The sequence below is a fragment of the Coniophora puteana genome, assembly GCF_000271625.1.
Source record: "Coniophora puteana RWD-64-598 SS2 unplaced genomic scaffold CONPUscaffold_7, whole genome shotgun sequence".
Taxonomy (NCBI): Eukaryota; Fungi; Basidiomycota; class Agaricomycetes; order Boletales; family Coniophoraceae; genus Coniophora; species Coniophora puteana.
This window is the reverse complement of record NW_006913059.1, coordinates 1137925-1156197: the sequence shown is the minus strand read 5'-3', so window position 1 is coordinate 1156197 and position 18273 is coordinate 1137925. Positions and strand designations below refer to the sequence as shown.

Below are 18273 nucleotides of genomic sequence, written 5' to 3'. Positions count from 1 at the left end.
GTTTTGTTCGTGCTGGTCCCATGACAGATGTACGGATAATGAGCAAGGAGCGGTGTTGTGACAGGTGAGCGAAGGGGGCGACGAGGAGAAGATGCCTTTTCGGGAACCTTAGCAGAGACAAGAATGGGATTAGGGTTAGGGGCAAGATCTTTTACTCCTAACTTCATCTCTTCAGTCTCCTCGGTCCCCCGGCGCGATGCGCAATCTTGCACTCGTCGAAAGACATGTTTCAACTATTTCTCAACATGAAACAAGCTCAGACGCTCAAAACCAGCTTGCTTCCGGAATCTCGACATTCGCGTGTGACGTCGACCGCGAAGTGATCTATGTCGCGAGCGAGAGGGTCAACAACGATGGGGACGGGGAAGTTACCATATGGAAGATCGAGCAGGGAAAGAGCGCAGCTGAAAACTCGGCAGAGAAACTTGGGAAATTTGAAGCCACAGCTTCTGAGCATCGCCTGCTGGTGTCTCTCCAGTATCTGGCCGAGTCGAGTCAGCTTGTCCTCATCACCCGGGGAGGAGACATTGCCGTCTTTAATGTCGATGACGAAGGATGCTTCTCGGTGCGTAATGTCGGTTGGACTCATTAGATGATTATTTACTGATGAACGTACAACCTACAGGGGGGTGTAGACGTTCAGGGCTCGATCGAGGCGGGCATCCTCGCTGCTGAATGGAGTCCTAACGATTCATTGCTTGCTCTTGTCACCGGTACGTCCACGTACCAATAGGACTCACAGAAGCTAAATCAAGGGTGTTATTGAAGGAGATGACAAATTGCTACTCATGACATCAACGTTCGACGTCCTATCGGAAGAGCCGTTGGACACTTCAGATTTTGGCGAAGGTGTGTTCATCTTCGCCTCTTCCGTTATCATTCCACTCATATCCGTCAGATGCCCCGATAAACGTGGGCTGGGGGTCAAAGGAGACGCAGTTCCACGGATCCGTCGGCCGAGCGCACCTCAACCAGCCTGAATCCAAGGACATGGGGCCCGACAGCAGGCAGCTAGGCGACGATACCTGGCCTCGGATCAGCTGGCGCGGAGACGGAGCCTACTTCGCTGTCTCGGCCCTCTCCCGGTCAATGTCTGAAGATGGCTCTGGTCGCAAACGCGTGATTCGCGTATACTCGCACGAAGCGCGTCTCCAGTCTACTGCCGAGCCAATATCATGTCTGGAGGCTAACCTTTCGTGGCGACCCGACGGCTCTGTGATTGCGGCTACGCAGAACGATATAACCCGATCGCAGAGGAATGCAAAGGTTGCCAAGCACGATCTCATTTTCTTTGAACGAAATGGTCTTCGCCACGGAGAATTTAGCCTTCGCCGGGAGCTTGGACCTGACAGAGAGTACAAAGTGAAGGGATTGGCCTGGTCCTCTGATTCAACCGTATTGGCTGTATGGATTGAGGAGAAGGGGGGCGATATCGTCCAGCTGTGGACCACTGGAAACTGGCATTGGTAAGATCCTCGTCGACTCTGAGGTCAAACTTACACTACTCTAGGTATCTGAAGCAGGAGATTCGTGCCCCCTCTAATGTTGAGGGCTCTCCTGGGCGATTCACGGGTTTTACCTGGCATCCCGAAGCTGCCATGTCACTTGTCCTGACGACTTTCAGTATGTTTCCACCTCATCTATACCGATCGACTGCTAACAACACGTGTAGCGGTGATCATTCAACATTCATATAACTGGGAGACTTTCACCAGCGCAAACGAAGCAGGCAATGTCTGCGTTGTCGACGGAGGTAAGCCTTTGACAAGGTTTCCGTGAACCTCATTGATGTGACGTCTAGTAAATCTGCTTCTGACGCCCTTCCGCACGCAGAACGTGCCTCCGCCCATGTCTTCACATCAGCTCTCGATTTCGTCCGCATCTCCATCCGAGACTTCGGGACATACGTACACGCCAGTGCACGTCGCCGTGTCCCATGCTTGCGACCTCCTTGGCGCTGTCTGGGAAGATGGCCATTTCGCCGTATGGAATCTTAAAACAAGGATCGGCCCTGGCAAAGGCCCTGTGATGCAGCCGTCTTTACTCTACAGTGGTGTGGTAGACGGAGCTGGGGAGCGATGGTCTGCTCGCCAAATCCTCATCGCCTCTGAACCTTCGCAGACGGCGGTTGCTGTTCTAGGGTCGCCGCCCGCAGGGAAGGACGAGCTCGTCGTATGCAGCGTTCAAGCGTCCGACGAACCATTCAAGCTGCAGCTTTCAGATTTCCATCGTACTGATCTTCCCGAAGCCAACGGGAGGCTAGTGCCATGGCACGACGGAAGCACACTGGTATGGCAGGACCCAACTGGGGCATGTTACGAAGGTAAATGCGTTATCTGAATACTCGAGCACTACTCTTAACCACCGTCTAGTTGATCCTCAGACCAAAAGCTTCACCGCATTGTGCTCGTTCCCGCAATATTGTCACTGGGCCTCGTACAGTACCGTTTCCGGCCGTGTACTCCTCGTCGGTCTCACGACGTCGGGACGGCTCTTCGTAGTATCGCCCCAGGCAGATTCTTTCCCGATTGCGACGAACGCAAACTCGTTCACGATCGCTTCTGGATACGTTATTTACACCACAACCGCTCACGAAGCATACTTTGCACCCCTAGACGGACTCATGTATGCGCTCACCTCGTCAGAGTCTACGCTTCGCAATGAGTCGAACATATCCGAGGCTGAGAAGTGGGAGAAGCGGAGAGTGGAGAGAGGGTCTCGTATTGTCACGGCGGTCCCGAGTGCAATGAGCTTGGTGTTACAGATGCCGAGGGGCAACTTGGAGACGATCAACCCGCGACCGATGGTCATGGCTGTCGTCCGAGAAGACCTTGACGCGTAAGTCACTATCTTAGCCCGCGATGAACATAGTTGACACTTGCAAACAGTGGACGATGGAGAAAGGCGTTCCTTGCCTGCAGAAAGCACCGCGTTGACCTCACGGCCTTCGTAGAGCACGACGAGGCCGCATTTTTGGAAGGCGTACCCGCCTTTGTGAAAGGTGTTGAAGATGTGGACTTTATTAACTTATTCTTAACTAGCGTCGGGTGAGTCTGACGGCACGCATACCCGCGGAAACTTGCTAATTAGAACATAGACGAAGCAATCTGTCCAGCCAGACTATCAACACTGTATGTGACGCAGTACGCGTCGAGCTCGAAAATCAGGGTTTGGCGAAATACATAAACTCCATCCTTACCGCATACGTCATGAAGTCACCTCCAGAGCACGAAGAGGGCTTGTCTGTCTTGCTTCGCTTGAGAGGTAGGCCTGACTCTGTTGAAATTGCTCCTTAAAATCTCACCGTGTCCTGCAGAGATTGATCCTTCCCAAGTAGAGGATGCCGTCAAGTATATTATCTTCCTCGTAGATGCCGATCGACTTTTCGACACTGCGCTTGGGATGTATGACTTCACTCTTGTGCTCATGATCGCGCAGCACGCACAAAAAGTAGGTCCTAATCAAACCGATACGTAGTCAATTACTGATTCATGTCCAGGACCCGAGGGAGTTTCTGCCTTTCTTGCGAGAGTTGCAAACCTTGCCGCACTTCTATCAACGGTTCAAAGTTGATGATCACCTCCGGAGGTACGAGAAGGCATTGGAGAATCTTAGTGCCGCAGGTGAGCCGAATTCCTTGATCGACGTCTGCTTGACTCAGCGGCTGTAGGTCCGGATCATCGAGCGGAGGCACTGGCATACGTCGAGAGGTATCAGCTGTACGACAAGGCGCTGAAGATATGGGAGAAAACGGACATGTACAAGGTATGTTATCAGCGAAGATGAACTACCGACGCATAGTGACAGATGTCCACAGGACGTTCTGAACTTGTACGGCGAATGGCTATTTGATCGCAGAGAGTTCCATCAAGCAGCGTCTGGTAGGTAGCCCCTATCTCGCAGGGGCCACCGTCTGACGGAGACGCAGTGTTTACGGAGGCCGGGGACATGCGTAGAGCAATGGTTGCTCACGAACGAGCTCTTGAGTGGCAAGAGCTCTTCGACATCGCTATGCGGGAAGATCTCTCAACGGAGGAGCTCCAGGAGGTCGCCTATCGCATTTCTGGTGAGCTAGTCAGAACAATTCAAACTTCAAATTCTCATTAGTGCGACCAGATGAGCTCATCGCAAAGAAGCGGTACGCCGACGCTGCTCGGGTACTTCTAGATTACGCAGACGACGTAAGACAAACTATCGGCACCTTGGTGCAAGGGAACCACTTCTCTGAGGCACGACGAGTGGTAAGCTTTCGTCATAACTTGCGCTGAAAGCAAATGTCCAACGATGATATGAACAGATCACGATGCGAAAATGTCCCAAATTGCTTGAGGACGTTGTACACCCGAGTGCACTGGATAGCCGATCGCAGTTGGGAGAAGACATCACGGAGATGAGAGACCAGCTCCGCAAACAAGTTTCCCGGCTGAAGGAGCTACGCGTGAAGAAGGCTGAGGAGCCCGGTATGAGTTTTATCTACTTTTTGCAAATATCTGTCTCATTTTGCACCATAGATGCATTTTATGGTACCGAGGATACGAACCTACACAACGTTGATGTTATGACGGATGTCTCGATGGCACCTACCGCGTTCACTAGGTACACTGTGGCACCGTCTGCCGCCTCCAAGTCATCCAAGTAAGTCTGCTACCGTTGTCACCCGCATCTAGATAAGCTTGCTCAACATCGCCGACCCTCAGGAAAAGCTCCAAGACCAAGCGCAAGATGGAGCGTAAAGTCGGCTCGGGGAGGAAGGGCACCGTCGACGAAGAAGAGTACCTCCTTCGTTCGGTCACCAAACTCGTCAGCCGTTTCACTGCTGTTCAAGGTACGTCATCGACTTTTCCCTTCTCTCTGGTCCTGGCGCTCATTGAGGCACATCAACCGTCGACATCAGGCGAAGTGAGCAGACTGCTCCCGCACCTCTTCCAGTTCTCCGCGGAGCACCGTGTCGAAGGCCTCGCGCTCCAGGCGGACGCCGCTGCCTTCCAAGACGAGCTCACACGGGCCATCGACGAGATATGGAAGAGGCCAGAAGGCGACGCAGAGACCGAGGACAGCTGGGCGGCGCGCATGCAGCAGAAGGAAAAGGAGAGGCAGGTTGACCCGCTGCAGCGCGTGAGCAGGCCAGAGATACCCGGTGCGGACTGGGGACTGAAGTTACTCAAGTAATCGCCGTACCAAAACGACACACGCGTGCATGTATTTTATGTTTGACATATTGAGTATCGTCACCTAAGCGTCTAACGCCCTTGCGATTGCGACCCAAAAGTCACATCTAGTATTACAACACGTACACATACACAAATTATCCCCAAGAAGCAGATGAAGCAGGCGCTGTGGAATAAATGTAAGGCGACGAGAATACGGATGACGCGAAGTGGATGATAGTTTAGGAAAGCTACGAGCGAAGCAAGCAGGGAAGATAGCGGATGCGAAGTACATGGAAAGCAAGAAACTAGGCTATACAAATGTTCCCGAAGATGGGTGAGATGAAGATATTCAAAGAAAACCGAGAAATGAGTGTAAATCGCGTAAATGAGGAATGTGATCACGGGTAAGGTGAGACGCGAGATGGGGTGGATGGCGTTGAGATAGAAGGGGTATAGGAGCCAATAGATAAGGATGGTATACTAGATCGATGATAGAATAGATGCCGTGGATGATGGGAGATGGTGATGTGCACAATGAATGAGGCGAGAGGGCAGAAACAAAGGGCTCGAGCCCGGGGATATTTTGAGATCAGAGCGTTTGAGGAGAACATTTCATATTGCCCGAGGCAACTGATCTTCCGGCATATCGCAGAGATCTGAAGACACCTTAAGAATCGTCCATCTAATGCTTAGCTTGAGCAGAAACTCACCGATCGGTGACCTGAACTCCCGCAGGTACGGATGCAAATTACTCCCTTCCACATCTCTCCCGCTGCTGCGCCTTGACTCAGCATTGCCAACGTCCTGCTCCCGTTGCCCAACGACCAGACCCCGGGACCCAGCGTCGAACATATACCGCATCTGACTTGACGGATAATGGCCCTGCCCGATCCCCTGTCCCACCTCGATGCCATGCGCGAGCCCGAGCCCATATCCAAGGTCCAACCGCCGCTGTTCGCACTCCCCTGAACGAGAGCCCGGCGCGCTGACGTGCATAACACCGTGCCACGAGTTTGCGTGCAGGTGCCGGTGGACATTGACCTGCGAGCCTGGCGCCCACCCACTGACGAGGTTGGCGTAGAACGCACGGGGGTCCTCAGCCTCGTACTCGGGCGTAGCCTCTTCCTCGACCCCATCGAATGGCTCGCGCTCGCCGTCCCCTTGAAAACTACCGCTGCCGACACTGCTCGCGGCGTCCACCGGCGACCCACCCCGTGCGGCCCGTTCCTGCATCATATATGCATGGTCTATCTCAGAAGGCGTTGGGGATAAGATGGGGTTGTGACCGGGCGCGAGTGAGTCGCGTGGAGTAGTGCTAAGCACACGGATGGAGTTCCTTGCCGTGGGAGTGTCCTTGGGGGTACCTGACACGCGATGACGTAATTGTTGGACTTCTTGCCCTGTTCCGAGGAATTGCTTCGGGCTAGGTGCCTGGGCCTGAACTGAGTCGGCGGGGGGCGGAATGCGTACGGTTGCGTAGCCGTTTTCCTGTGCGAGCGACCGAGGGAAGAAGACCTGTATCGTAGTGTTCAAGCTAGGCAGCTAGTATGGGTAGACGGATGAACATACAAGGAGGGTAATCGCTGAGGAGACAAAGCAACCTATTCCAGCAATCATCAAGAGGAAATCTAGCAGAAGGGTCAGCAGTGATAGCATCACCACCCGAACGTCAATAACATACCCGAGCTGAAACTAAGAAGTTACGTGTCAGTGACGTGTCGATAAAGCATGAAGGGATTGACGTACGGATTCCATAAGATCTTGCGGATATCCGCTACTCCATCCAGAGATATAATGAAGAGAGGCAAGCTAAACATGAACCGGAAGATGATGCGGGCGCACTAAACCGAATGTATAAGAAAACTAGAGTCGGTATGGCCAATGCGCATGCTCACGTTCAACTGGTAAAACCCAACCAGACGAAGGACAACAGCGGGCTCCCCGCCATCGTCTTTGACTCGCCGGATGAATCTCGGGAATTTCCAAAGCACCCATAGGAAGAGGACGGTGGTGAACGTTGAAGCCGATGAGCCCACAAGGAATATCCAAGCTTGACTCTACGTAGAAAAGGTCAATGATACGCGGGCCAGGAACGGGTGGAAGACGCATAAAATAAATCTCGATGAGTCTGATGACTCTGGGGTTGCGCAAATATGTGGGATTGAGAGCGGATAGTTCCACTTACAAGAGCCTGTTCCCGTCGCGTGATAAGAGCTGTGAGAGGTAAACCGAGGACCGCGGTGATTGTGCCTGCGGAGGCATGAATACATCAGCGACACTGCCCAGGGCAGATAGGCATAGAGTAATATGGTAAATGAAGGACGTACCAAGTGTAAACACCCTAAACTCCCAACTGTCGAACCATGGTCTAGCGCGGGAGCCTTGGTTTTGAAGAAATATCCAGAACATAAGCTCTGGTAAGGGCGACAGTGCATGAGTGGTAACCCGGAAGGTGTTATTTGCGTGAACGTACCCTCGAGATGGGTAACCCTGCGAAGAGATCAGCTTTCCGCATTGTAATATTGTGAGTGAAAGCGTACAATTCGAAAGCCCAGGCAAAGCTGAAGACAAAGTTGAGAGGTATTATCCAACGGGCATTACTGCGGCTATAGAGGAATGGTGGTTTAGGTATGACTGCGGCAAAGTCGAATAAGCTGTGGTAGTGACGAAGATGTAAACGGGCACTGACTGTGATGTTCTGGGCCCGGGGTGACGATGTAGCCTGGAAGGAAGAGGCAGGGGTGGAGGACGTTAAGTCTGCGGCTCGAAAAGCTGAGAAAGGCGATAGCTCACCTTCATTGAACTTGATGACAGTTGTTGCGACGGAGAACACTATGAGTAAAGTCACTGTTGCGAGGTAGGTATACTTCAATCGCAACTTGGTCAGTAATGAAGGTAATAGAAGTTTTAGATAACGCACGGCCATCATACGCTTGAACGCGCCTGGCTGACGGTTCCTACTCCATCGCAGGCACTTGAACTTGTCATAGCTCCATAGATGGAAGATGAGGAAGGCGAGAAACTGGTAATGTCGAGGCGCATATGTGATGTTTGTGACGGTAGGAGAAGTTGGCAAAGGTGGTGGGGGATGATGGTTGAGAACACGTCCGGGGATACGTGGGCCGGCGGTGCGAACGGTGGAGCGAATGGACGATCGTTAAGCGACACGCGAGGCCGCGAGGTGGACGACGTCATCCACGCGAATGACGAATTGCGAAAGCCAGCAAATGACAGAGCAACGGGAGGACGGAGAGAAAGTGGAACGAGATGGTGATCAGGTCGGTTCGCATGGAAGGGTCTGAGAAGCACATGGTACTTACCAGACAGGAAAGGATAGTCCATAGCAGAAACGCCGCTGGCGATCCGGTACTCATGAACCTGCTCCAGTGTGTGGGATGTTTGTTTGTGTCTAATGTATGCGCCGGCCTAGAAGTCGTAAGGATCGTGCTGTATGTCTGTGCGGTGGGTGGGTGGGTGGGTTGTGTGGGTTGCTCGACAAGTGGGAATGGGCTAGCGCCGAAAACGAGGGGCCGTGGTGGGGCGCGAGAACCCGCCTCGGAACCTACTTGCCTCAAAATGGCAACCCACTCTATTCTGTTCCTTCTTCCCACATCCCGACATCGCAAGCACAGCTCGTAACTACGCCTTGCCTTCTAAGTACAGAAACACAGTTATCCAAGGCAGCATTCTGTGGGTACTAACTATTAGGCCATACAGCTGTTTCGTCGACACAGCATGCTCTCTCATGCCACCTCCCTGGACGAGTTGTTTTGACCTGGAGACCGCTACACAGACCCACCTGCAGCCGAGGGTATACAGACTAAAAGCCGGGCTAGAAGATTTCATGGAGATCCCCGAGGGTCCTAGCCAGAGTTCCGAAAGCTGCATAAACGTTGTGGCTCCTTTGACAGCGTGTTCTGGACTATCTTGGGAGAGTGACGGCCGCCGAAGAAACCTTTGCAGTGTTTCAATTGAGCTTTGAACTCAAGGACTGCTACCCGTATGGACAATCGTGGTAGCCCGCTTCGTCATATTCTATTGTCTAGGTAATGCACCGAGAGACGGAACAGACGAAAGGCCGGTGATTATAGGTGAGAAGTTGGCATCGATTCGAAGTTACCCCAGGCTTCTCGCTACCCCTTTTACAAGACCAGTAGGTTCCCTGCAAAGGTACAGCCGCCGTTCCTAGTTTGCGGCCATCACTAGACCATTAACACGACTAGCAGGATGAGGTCCCAGAATACGTTGCACCTCCGTGAATGCCGCTGATCATACCTCAACACAGCGGCCTACGCGTCTGAGGGGCAATCGCTGCCGTTGGGCCCTGTCCTCATTTCTGACCAGCACAAAGAAGGAAAGCCCGGCTACTGCCAATCTTAGACCCGGAGTAGGAACTCGTCAGGTTCCTTCATTCATTGTTCAGCTTTACTTCCAAAGGATGAATTAATGACTTTTTGACCTGTTCGTGCAAGAGTACCCATCCACCTCATCAACGGTCAATCAGATAGTGTCTCGTCATTGATACAGTGGTAATACATTGTTTTCATCTTGATATATTACTTCTAGGTTATCGACGGAAATATGCAAGCAGCGCGAGCTAGTCACAAGTGCAAGCTTAGACGAGCTTGGGCTTGTTCTTGGAGCTCTTCTCAACTTCCTCGTTGAAGAGGTTGATGTCCCACTTGGGGCTGTATCCTGCGGGAATGTTGAACCTTTCGAGAATATCGTATCAGTATCTGGCGGTCTCGAATATGAAACAACCGCGAGCGTACCTAAGGTGGTTGTTAACACCGACGGCGGTGACCTTCTCGTAGTCCTCTTTGCTGAGCTCGATCTGCTTGAAGTTGGAGATGATACGCGCTATGATCCGACATAAGTAAAAAAAATTGCGATATAATGTAACCGATACTTACACTCCTGGACGGACTTGGGGATGACGGTGTAGCCGCGGTAAGCACCCCATGCGATCAGGACCTGGGCGGGCGTTGCGTTGAGCTTGTTGGCAACCTCCTGGATTTCGGGGTAGTCCGTCAGCTTGGGCTTGCCGACCACTGCATAAACGAGTCAGTACCACGGTAACTTTGCTATCGCGAGATCAACACGTACGGTTGTTGCCGAGGGGACTGTATGCGGTAATGTGGATGTTCTTTTCCTTGCAGTACGCGACGAGCTCGTCCTGAGGAAGGAGAGGGTGGGCCTCAATCTGGTTGACGGAGGGGACAACGCCGGTGTGCGTGATGATCGCCTCGAGGTGCTCGATGGTGAAGTTGGAGACACCGATGTTCTTGACCTATTAGCAAGCATGAGATCGATATTCCCCGACCTCGATGAGGCATATTTCGTACCTTTCCGGTCTTCTGGAGTTTGATCAAGGTCTTCCATGTGTCGACCAGCGAAGTTTCCGTGTCGAGGTCGATCTCCTTGGCATCGGGGGTCGACTTGGGGAACAGGCCACGTCCGGGCTGGAAAGCTACTGGCCAGTGGATGACTGCAAGCCCCTCATCAAGTCAGTATCTGCGCACGTCAAAGAGGAAGATAAAAGTACGCACGATACAGGTCCAAGTAGTCAGTGCCAATTTGGCTGAGGGTCTCATCGAGTTCCTTGTAGGCCTCTGCCTCCTGGTGGGCAGAGTTCCAGACCTTGGACGTGATCCAAAGGTCCTCGCGCTTGACTACGCTCGGGATGACCTTCTTGAGGGCCGCGCCGACCTCGTGCTGGTTCTCGTAGATACGAGCGAGGTCGAGATGGCGGTATCCGTTGCGGATGGCGATCTCGACAGAGTTTTCGACTTCATGAGGCTTCGACAACCAGGTGCCGAGACCAATCTGGGGGACGATAGCGTTGGAGTTGAGAGTGACGGTCTTTCCGAGAGACATTTTGTTGATGTGTTAGTGGGTGAGGGATGTGTTGATAAGGGATCTACGGTGGGTTTTTATCCAGGAAACGGATGGAATGATGTCCAGGCAGTCCGCGACAGCCCGGCTTTATAAGCCCCTATTTAGCCAGAAGGGTGCCCGGTTGCGTCATGCTGACCACGGCTCTCCGGTCCGTCGGTCCGATATACAGCCGGTGGGTCTCGGCAAGTCCTGCGATACAAAGCTTGACAGCGAGAACGAGCTCGAGTCGATGTCGCAAGAAGTCGCGATGTGGTAGTCAAAGGGGAGGCGGGAGGATGACTATGTATAAATGAAAAGAAACCCACCAAAGGCGCTTACTTACTCCGACAAACAGCATGCCTTCGAACAACCATCGAAAATACCTACGCACGGGCGAAATCGTCTTTATGCAGTCCCAGCAGTCACACAGAGATGGGGATGCTTAGATTGTGCTAGCTCCAACAATCTATTTACTTGCTCAAATCTGCGTATGCTGATCACATATCTTGAGAAACAGTCTCAGGGAAGCGACACACTCAGAACTCAGCTTGTCTGGATATATATGACCAAATATGACGATTCGCGAGAGATTCGTCTTGGATTCATCGTAACGTCATGCACAGCGTTCTCCAAGGCTTCACGAGCCCCTATGTATATTGCAGAGTATGGACCCCACAAACCGTATTCTGGTCATCTGCGCCTATGGAAGCTGCATCCGTGGATGAAGAAGTCGAAAAAGCGTACCTTCCTGGTTGGCGGTCCCACTCAACTCTCGCACGTGATGCCGTTTCCCCGGCGGCCGAAACAAGCGATTTGAGGTTTTGCCGCTGCCAGAACTTGCACTTGACCACCATCAAACGATGGTCATGTCTCGCAATTTCCTCGTATTGCACGAACGTATCGCAAGGTGATATCAATCAGTAAGGATGATTGTCAATTGTTCGTTCATTTTACAATATAACAGTCCAGTTTCTCAGATTTCGTGCGACCGCACGGCGACCGAACGATCGCTGCTTTTAACACGGCTTCCATCTGGCTTCCATCTCCCAGAGTCTGTGCCCTGGCTGTTCTCGTGTGCTCTGCTTACTGAGCCCAAGACTACGTGTTCTGGAAACGAATCTGGAGCTAACACACGCTTCGTTTCGTTCAGGTGGTCTGCGAGGCTCATCCCACTCCCACCTTAAATGAACTACTGGCTAAACTACAAGCCTGTGATCGTATTAATCCATACAAATTCTGCACTCTCCTCGGGCTCTAGCTCCACAGGTTTAGGCTGAGCGGCTGTGAAAACCTCACGAAACCCTCATTTCAATCCATCTAGGAGCGCATTAACCAGAGTTGATGATGCTGACTATGGTCGTACGGATCATGAACGGCCGGCGACCCCTCTCTGAGTCTTTTCTATCGTTAACCTTAGAATTTGCAAACACCGTAACACCGGAACTATGATGCAGCGCATGATGTGCACCAGCACAGTGTCGTATTTTCGCTTGTTGTCTCTCTTCACTTGGCAGTATAAATCTCGTTTCTTTCAACTCCTCCTCACATCGTCGGACTTGCGGCACTGCCTTTCCTTGTCTCTCCCGTCGATTACCGGTCCCCACCATTGACCTGTCTATACCAGTCTCTAGCATCGGGGAACCTCGTTCTCCGCGTCATCCTTGGTCCGCACAGGCCATCGCCTTAAAACACTTCCACCCTCCGTCTGACGGCCTCTCGTCACTCTAACCTCGGCATCAGCATAAAAAATTCCCCCTCATCAGCGGCGATGCTATTACAAGACCTTCCTCTCGACATCGTCTACCATATCTTAGCTTACCTTGACATTCAAGATGTTTTACGCCTCCGAATCGTATGTCCTCTTATCTGTCTCTTCCAGTACGACCTTTACTCACCGTGTTGTCGCCATATACTTCTTTCATCCGCTCAAACTCCCCCTGTTTCACCTTCTCGACTTCTCGACTGTGTACCTGACTTAGCTGTCATCCTCCTTCCTCGCCGTAACCTATTCCCGGCCCGTCTGGGCCGCCCTCTATGCGCGCTCGGCGCTCCCGCGCCCTCCCGGCCCGCTCCCGACCCAGTCCGCACAGGCGCTTGAAGACATTCTGCGCAAAAGCGCTCGTGTGCAGAAAGGCATGTTCGGGCCTAATTCCCTATCGGACAACACTCCTCAATACCCTCCTGCGGGCTCGGTATCGCGAAAAGGTCGCTCCGAGTCGGGCCGTCCATCCCGGGTGCGGAGGATCGACACCGGTGCTGAGGAGGAGTTTGCGTTGCTGGGCGGCGGCAGATGGCTCATCTCGGAGCGAGCAGGCGCGATCTTGTGCCGCGACCTCGATAGGGACCTTTCCGCCCATGACGGGGCGGGGCTAGGGGCTTCATCGGCGAGCATGGATCTAGACCGACCAGAGCACGAAGTCGAATCTAAGGTGCTATATGCACCTCCTCATGGATCTACTATCACTTCCCTTAGCTGCGTAGAGACGTATGCGAGCGACGGGCGGTGGATCGCGTTCATCGTTTGTGCAGAGTATCCACTCGGTGGCAAGCAGGGGACTGTGTGAGTTAATGTTAGTCCACATGATACTGTTTCTGATAACAACTGCGTCGTACAGGAACATCTTTTCGGTGCAACGTGAAGAGAATCGTGACGATTCTACCTCGATTTCATCCGGAAATCCCACACTGAAACGCCTTCTTACGCTTCATGTCCCTTCCCCCGTGCATGTCATCGATGCGTGTGCAGGGAGCTTAGTCCTTGTCGTCAGCTGGACGCGTGAAGATGGGAGGGTGCTCTTGGTTGACATCAAAGACCCGTCACGTTGGTGCTTCATTCGCCCAAAGCATGATGCAGAAGAGGTATGTGATGATACATGGGATTGAATTTCGCCTCTGATGCTAGATCGTAACATAGGCTTCGACTCACGATACAGACCCAGAATTTATCTGGCGTCAGTCACTTATCTCGAGTCGAACCCATATTCTCCTAGTGAGGACCTATCGCCGCATCCGTGATCGCATGCACATCAACGCTCGCATCTCCGCTCTTGCAATCGACTACATCCCCTTCTCGTCTTGCCCCGAGGTCGATGGAGACATGGAAGTGTCACTTCCGTGGATGAGCTGTATCCTTCAAGACACGTTCTGGAATGCGACTCTCCTACAAGACGCGGGAAAGCAATCATCTACAGGCGACTACGCGAGCCTCATGCTCGCCGGGCTGTGGGAGAAATCATCCTCGGAGCCCAAGAGAGATGGCCAGGACATCGTCATCGCAAAGCTCTCTATCCCTCTTTTCCCTCATCTGTCCAAGCGCAAGCTCGACTCCCAAAGTATCCGATGTACCCTCCAGCATGTCACCAACCTACCCCAATCTCAGCTTTTCCTTAACTCCGCCTCCATCACCGGGTCTGTACGTGCCGTATACGCATCAGAAAAGGGAAACAATCTCAACGTTGGCGCCCTCTCGCTGTCGTATGCTGATGACGACCGGATCGATAACGTGACGGTTGCGAACTCCCCTAACTTGAAGCTGTTCTGCCGCGATCTCAGTCCGCCAGAGTCGGCTGTGGCCTGCTGGGACGGCGTGCGTGGGCGCATGTGTTGGACATACTGCATCGAGCGGAGTAATTGGGCGTTCTGGAGAAGTCGGGGCTGGGTCGTCGTCGTGGACTTTGACTAATTTAATCTGGCATATCCTGGCCATTGCATTGTATAGTAGCCATTGTACTGTATCTCCCCTCAGACTTGTAGCATCTAAATCATACCCTCTTCACCGCACTGCTAGCCCGCCGACAGAACGACAAGTTACGGCCAAAAGGCTAGTTTATGTTCACTATGTACGAATATATTAATAACGACGGACGTATTCGAGTATACAGAGGTGTGGCACTGTTCGTTTCCGATATTCAAGTGATAGATCTACCCCGCCCGAAATGTTGATAGCATGAACGACATGTTGTCTTCCATGTAAATGTAAGACGGATCTGCTACTTGTTTCAAGTGCAGGACGAGGTGAGCTACGAAGATTGAGTGCAGTATAGCGGCGGGTATGCTCATAATGAGCACAAGATTGATGTATGGATTCTGTCGACCGACAAGAAGTTCAGTACCTCCCTTTGTAAATCACGTTATACCACACTTACCGTCTGCGGGACTGTTACAAGAGCCATAATTAGGCCTTAAAAGATGTGATTAACGCCAGCCTTTTATACGATGGGTATGTTTGTACCGCATAGAGAAACAAAGTAAAGCGACCCTGGTGATGTTAGGATTAGAGCGGATCGTGTAATGGATGAAGAGATTTAGTCTTACCGTCAGTAAGGATGGTTTTATAAAGCCGTGTCAAACTTCTTAAGCTCTTGTCTTGGGGGAAAGATAAATAAGTAAGTGACGTCTCCGTTAATTGCCCGAGAAAACGTAGCAAACTTACATGTTTGATATGATTTTATCAACAGGAGAACAAGACACGCTGATCGAGTACCGATGTCTTGTAACCCAAGCAAAGCCTTCCAGAGGAAATTACTGCATACCTGTCTCGACGCACAGTAGCATGCCCCAGCTCAGCTTGAGCCAATTTCCTTGAGTAACTTCCAGGCAACCAGAGGAGTGAACGCTAACGCTCTCATCTATCACAGCTAGATACGCATTAGGTTAAGGGACTAACGCGAACAAGTTCCGTAAATTTACTAGCCTTGCATCTCTTCAGTGAATCTCGCAGCAGTGTAGATTGCTATGGCGCCATTGGTCAAAGACAATGCACCAAGGAAAATGCCTACGACCTGTTTTCTTTCCCATACCACCCATAGACGGATCAGAAGGATGACTAGAGCATGTCAAACTGCCATAGAGACACATATAGAGGCGAGAGGTCCTTACGTTCCGATAATTCTACAACGGTAATATAAAGAACTGCGCCCTCATTCCTTTAGAAAATCACAATTAGACGTAAAAGGGACTTACAGAGTATCACCGCGGCCGCCCGGGTGCACGCTTCACCGCTGATTTCAGGAGAGATTACCACTTCAAAGAAGTAAGCAAAACCATACAGAACAAGCAGACGTACGTACAGAGCCACATTTCGATGGCTGCGGCAGCACAGCTCCCATATCTTGTACCTACGTACAAGAACTTGACGAGCGACCATGGGCAGCTCCATATGTACTCGATTTCGTCACTTAGAGATGTCAAAACATCCCATGCCTCATATACCCTGCGTTAATTAGTAAACACCGTACACCGAAATGCTCTCACCAGCGCACTAGTTCCTACACCTGCCGCAGTGATCAGATATCCAAGGTCCATTTGCAGGGAGTCAGACACGTACAAGTCAAGTACTACGGACAAAGTTGCTCTGGTGAGTTCCAACTTGTAGAATCTGTCATCATTTCCGAGTTGGGACTTACTCGAACCAGCTGCTGTTGGAGCAAGAGGGATTGATCTGCTTGAGTTGAATCCGACATGGGGAAAGCACCAATAACCAGCTTTCGCCCGTTGTAGTAGCGAATCCACTCAAGGGATTCTCAGTAATAAGTGATCATGGTGGGAATTCTTGAGCCAGTCAGAGCACTCTTTTTGACATCCATGGGACATCTTACGTTCAGAACATGCATATTTTTACCCTACGGCGGGGCGAGTGGGCTCGAACGTTTTAGGGCCCCGATCGATACATGTAGATAGCTTCTATGGCCACCGTGTGTTTGCATAGATGATATCTGCGTGAATGCAGCCGTCCATCAAAGTCTCGTGGGCATTGCTTCGTGCCTCCTTTATAATAAAAAACTCCCCGTTTTCTGCATCTGTTCTGCTGCAGTCTCGGTCCACCAAAATCGGCTGTAGCATGCTTGGATTGCGTATATCAGCGAATGGCGAGGAAATCGGGTATAATCGGGGGCGGGTTAGGGTTGTGGACTTTGTCCAATGTACTTCAGCATGCTTTAGGTATTGCATTGTGCACTTGTACATTGACATCTTTCTCAGCCCTCTAGCATAGCAGTCGTAATGCACCATTATCTTACCGCGTTGATCTGACAGCTCAATGCATAGATTGCGGTCGGGAGACTATCGTACCTCCATTATGAATGAATTTCAACAGCGAGAGGCAAATAACAAATAATGTGCATCATTGACGTTAAGACAGAACGGCCTCACAGTTGTCCATCACCGAGATTCAGATTATAAGCTACGCTCGAAATGTTGATAACACAAACGTCATGGTATCTCCCATATATAACCGATCTGCTGCCTGTTTCAAGTGTAAAATGAGGTGTGCTACAGATATTGAGTGTAGGGTAGCGGCAGGAAAGCTCATCAGAAGAATAAGGTCGATGTAAGGATTCTATCGATTGGAAAATATTTAGCCGTTTTCTTTTGACACCGCCGTAAACCATACTTGCCGTCTGCTGTGGTACTACAAGAGCCAAAACTAGGCCTTCAGAGGCATCATCGGTGTGGGATCCGTACAACAATTCCATTCTTACCACGTAGAGCGACGGAAGTAGAGCTACCCTGTTATAATTGGAAAGCATAAAGACTAAGGCGTGATAGATTTCTGGAAGTTATGATCTTACCATCAATGAGAATGGTCTTGAAGAGTCGCGTCAAAGTCTGTATGCTCCTGTCTAAGCAAAAAAGGGATGTAAATCGCACCTTCAAACCCACGAAGGGACATAACACTCACAAGTTAGAAAGGACCTCAGCAGCAGGAGAAAATACACGCTAGTAGATGTAATCAATCTCCCGTTAGTCATGACCCTCTGATATAAATCAACACATACCTGTCTCAACGCACAACAGCATAGTCCAACTGAGCCTCAGCCAATATGCTTGAGTGATTCCAAGGCAACCGGAGGTGTGGCCACCGATGATCTCGTCTGTTACAGCTAAATAGTAACAGGCTGGCAAGGACTGTTGTGAAGAAGAAGAAAAACGAAGACCCGCGTTGTGTTAATCGGATGAATCTTGAAGCAGTGCACACTGCTACTGAACCACCGGTCAAAGACACGAGGGCAAGAAAAACGCTGATAGTCCACTTTCTTTCCCACAATACCCATATACGAAACAAGAGCACGACTAAGGAAGATCAAAGTCGCCTAAATCTTGAGTCATAATGAATCCTCACGTTCTGATAATATCAAAAGAATAATATGAAGAACTGTACGTGTCAGAGTTGAGATTATTTTCTTTTATGACAGAAGAGGATCTCACAAAGTGCTATAGAACCTGTACGAATGCATGCCGGGCCACT

The 18273-nt window shown here is 51.2% G+C and overlaps 4 protein-coding genes across 4 annotated transcripts; 2 read left to right on the top strand and 2 right to left on the bottom strand.

Annotated features, from left to right (window-relative positions):
* Positions 1–196: 196 nt before the first annotated feature.
* CONPUDRAFT_166007 (pol II transcription elongation factor) lies at positions 197–5185 on the top strand (the record flags this gene model as incomplete). The annotated part of the gene is made up of 20 exons (XM_007771250.1): positions 197–565; positions 626–713; positions 769–849; positions 899–1466; positions 1511–1623; positions 1673–1753; positions 1802–2323; positions 2373–2838; positions 2889–3047; positions 3098–3264; positions 3317–3450; positions 3500–3623; positions 3671–3765; positions 3818–3881; positions 3929–4066; positions 4117–4241; positions 4298–4460; positions 4512–4635; positions 4698–4825; positions 4895–5185. The coding sequence occupies 20 exons, from the start codon at positions 197–199 to the stop codon at positions 5167–5169; spliced, it is 3984 nt and encodes a 1327-aa protein (XP_007769440.1). The 3' UTR covers positions 5170–5185.
* Positions 5186–5520: 335 nt separating this feature from the next.
* CONPUDRAFT_125283 (uncharacterized protein) lies at positions 5521–8595 on the bottom strand. Its single transcript, XM_007771249.1, has 14 exons — positions 8471–8595; positions 8071–8172; positions 7944–8016; positions 7840–7872; positions 7691–7784; positions 7624–7640; positions 7478–7564; positions 7336–7400; positions 7046–7207; positions 6897–6991; positions 6832–6842; positions 6720–6778; positions 5861–6665; positions 5521–5806 (listed from the first exon to the last, which is right to left on the bottom strand). The coding sequence occupies exons 1-14, from the start codon at positions 8522–8524 to the stop codon at positions 5763–5765; spliced, it is 1701 nt and encodes a 566-aa protein (XP_007769439.1). The 5' UTR covers positions 8525–8595; the 3' UTR covers positions 5521–5762.
* Positions 8596–9644: 1049 nt separating this feature from the next.
* On the bottom strand, positions 9645–11095 carry CONPUDRAFT_82716 (Aldo keto reductase). The gene is made up of 6 exons (XM_007771248.1): positions 10700–11095; positions 10496–10638; positions 10257–10440; positions 10064–10201; positions 9923–10010; positions 9645–9862 (listed from the first exon to the last, which is right to left on the bottom strand). The coding sequence occupies exons 1-6, from the start codon at positions 11025–11027 to the stop codon at positions 9766–9768; spliced, it is 978 nt and encodes a 325-aa protein (XP_007769438.1). The 5' UTR covers positions 11028–11095; the 3' UTR covers positions 9645–9765.
* Positions 11096–12305: 1210 nt separating this feature from the next.
* Positions 12306–14888, top strand: CONPUDRAFT_144564 (uncharacterized protein). The gene is made up of 4 exons (XM_007771247.1): positions 12306–12879; positions 13007–13587; positions 13643–13886; positions 13942–14888. The coding sequence occupies exons 1-4, from the start codon at positions 12796–12798 to the stop codon at positions 14707–14709; spliced, it is 1677 nt and encodes a 558-aa protein (XP_007769437.1). The 5' UTR covers positions 12306–12795; the 3' UTR covers positions 14710–14888.
* The last annotated feature ends 3385 nt before the right edge of the window (positions 14889–18273 follow it).

Excerpts from the sequence above, each read along its gene's own strand:
- CONPUDRAFT_125283 (XM_007771249.1), bottom strand. The coding sequence starts at position 8,524 with ATGAGTACCGGATCGCCAGCGGCGTTTCTGCTATGGACTATCCTTTCC. Across the intron at positions 7,785-7,839 it reads CCCGGGCCCAGAACATCACA|TCATACCTAAACCACCATTC; the intron begins GTCAGTGCCCGT and ends ACTTTGCCGCAG. Across the intron at positions 5,807-5,860 it reads GGAGTTCAGGTCACCGATCG|ATCTCTGCGATATGCCGGAA; the intron begins GTGAGTTTCTGC and ends AGGTGTCTTCAG.
- CONPUDRAFT_144564 (XM_007771247.1), top strand. The coding sequence starts at position 12,796 with ATGCTATTACAAGACCTTCCTCTCGACATCGTCTACCATATCTTAGCT. Across the intron at positions 12,880-13,006 it reads ATGTTTTACGCCTCCGAATC|CTGTCATCCTCCTTCCTCGC; the intron begins GTATGTCCTCTT and ends TACCTGACTTAG. Across the intron at positions 13,588-13,642 it reads GGTGGCAAGCAGGGGACTGT|GAACATCTTTTCGGTGCAAC; the intron begins GTGAGTTAATGT and ends TGCGTCGTACAG.
- CONPUDRAFT_82716 (XM_007771248.1), bottom strand. The coding sequence starts at position 11,027 with ATGTCTCTCGGAAAGACCGTCACTCTCAACTCCAACGCTATCGTCCCC. Across the intron at positions 10,639-10,699 it reads TGACTACTTGGACCTGTATC|TCATCCACTGGCCAGTAGCT; the intron begins GTGCGTACTTTT and ends AGGGGCTTGCAG. Across the intron at positions 10,202-10,256 it reads CAGTCCCCTCGGCAACAACC|TGGTCGGCAAGCCCAAGCTG; the intron begins GTACGTGTTGAT and ends TCGTTTATGCAG.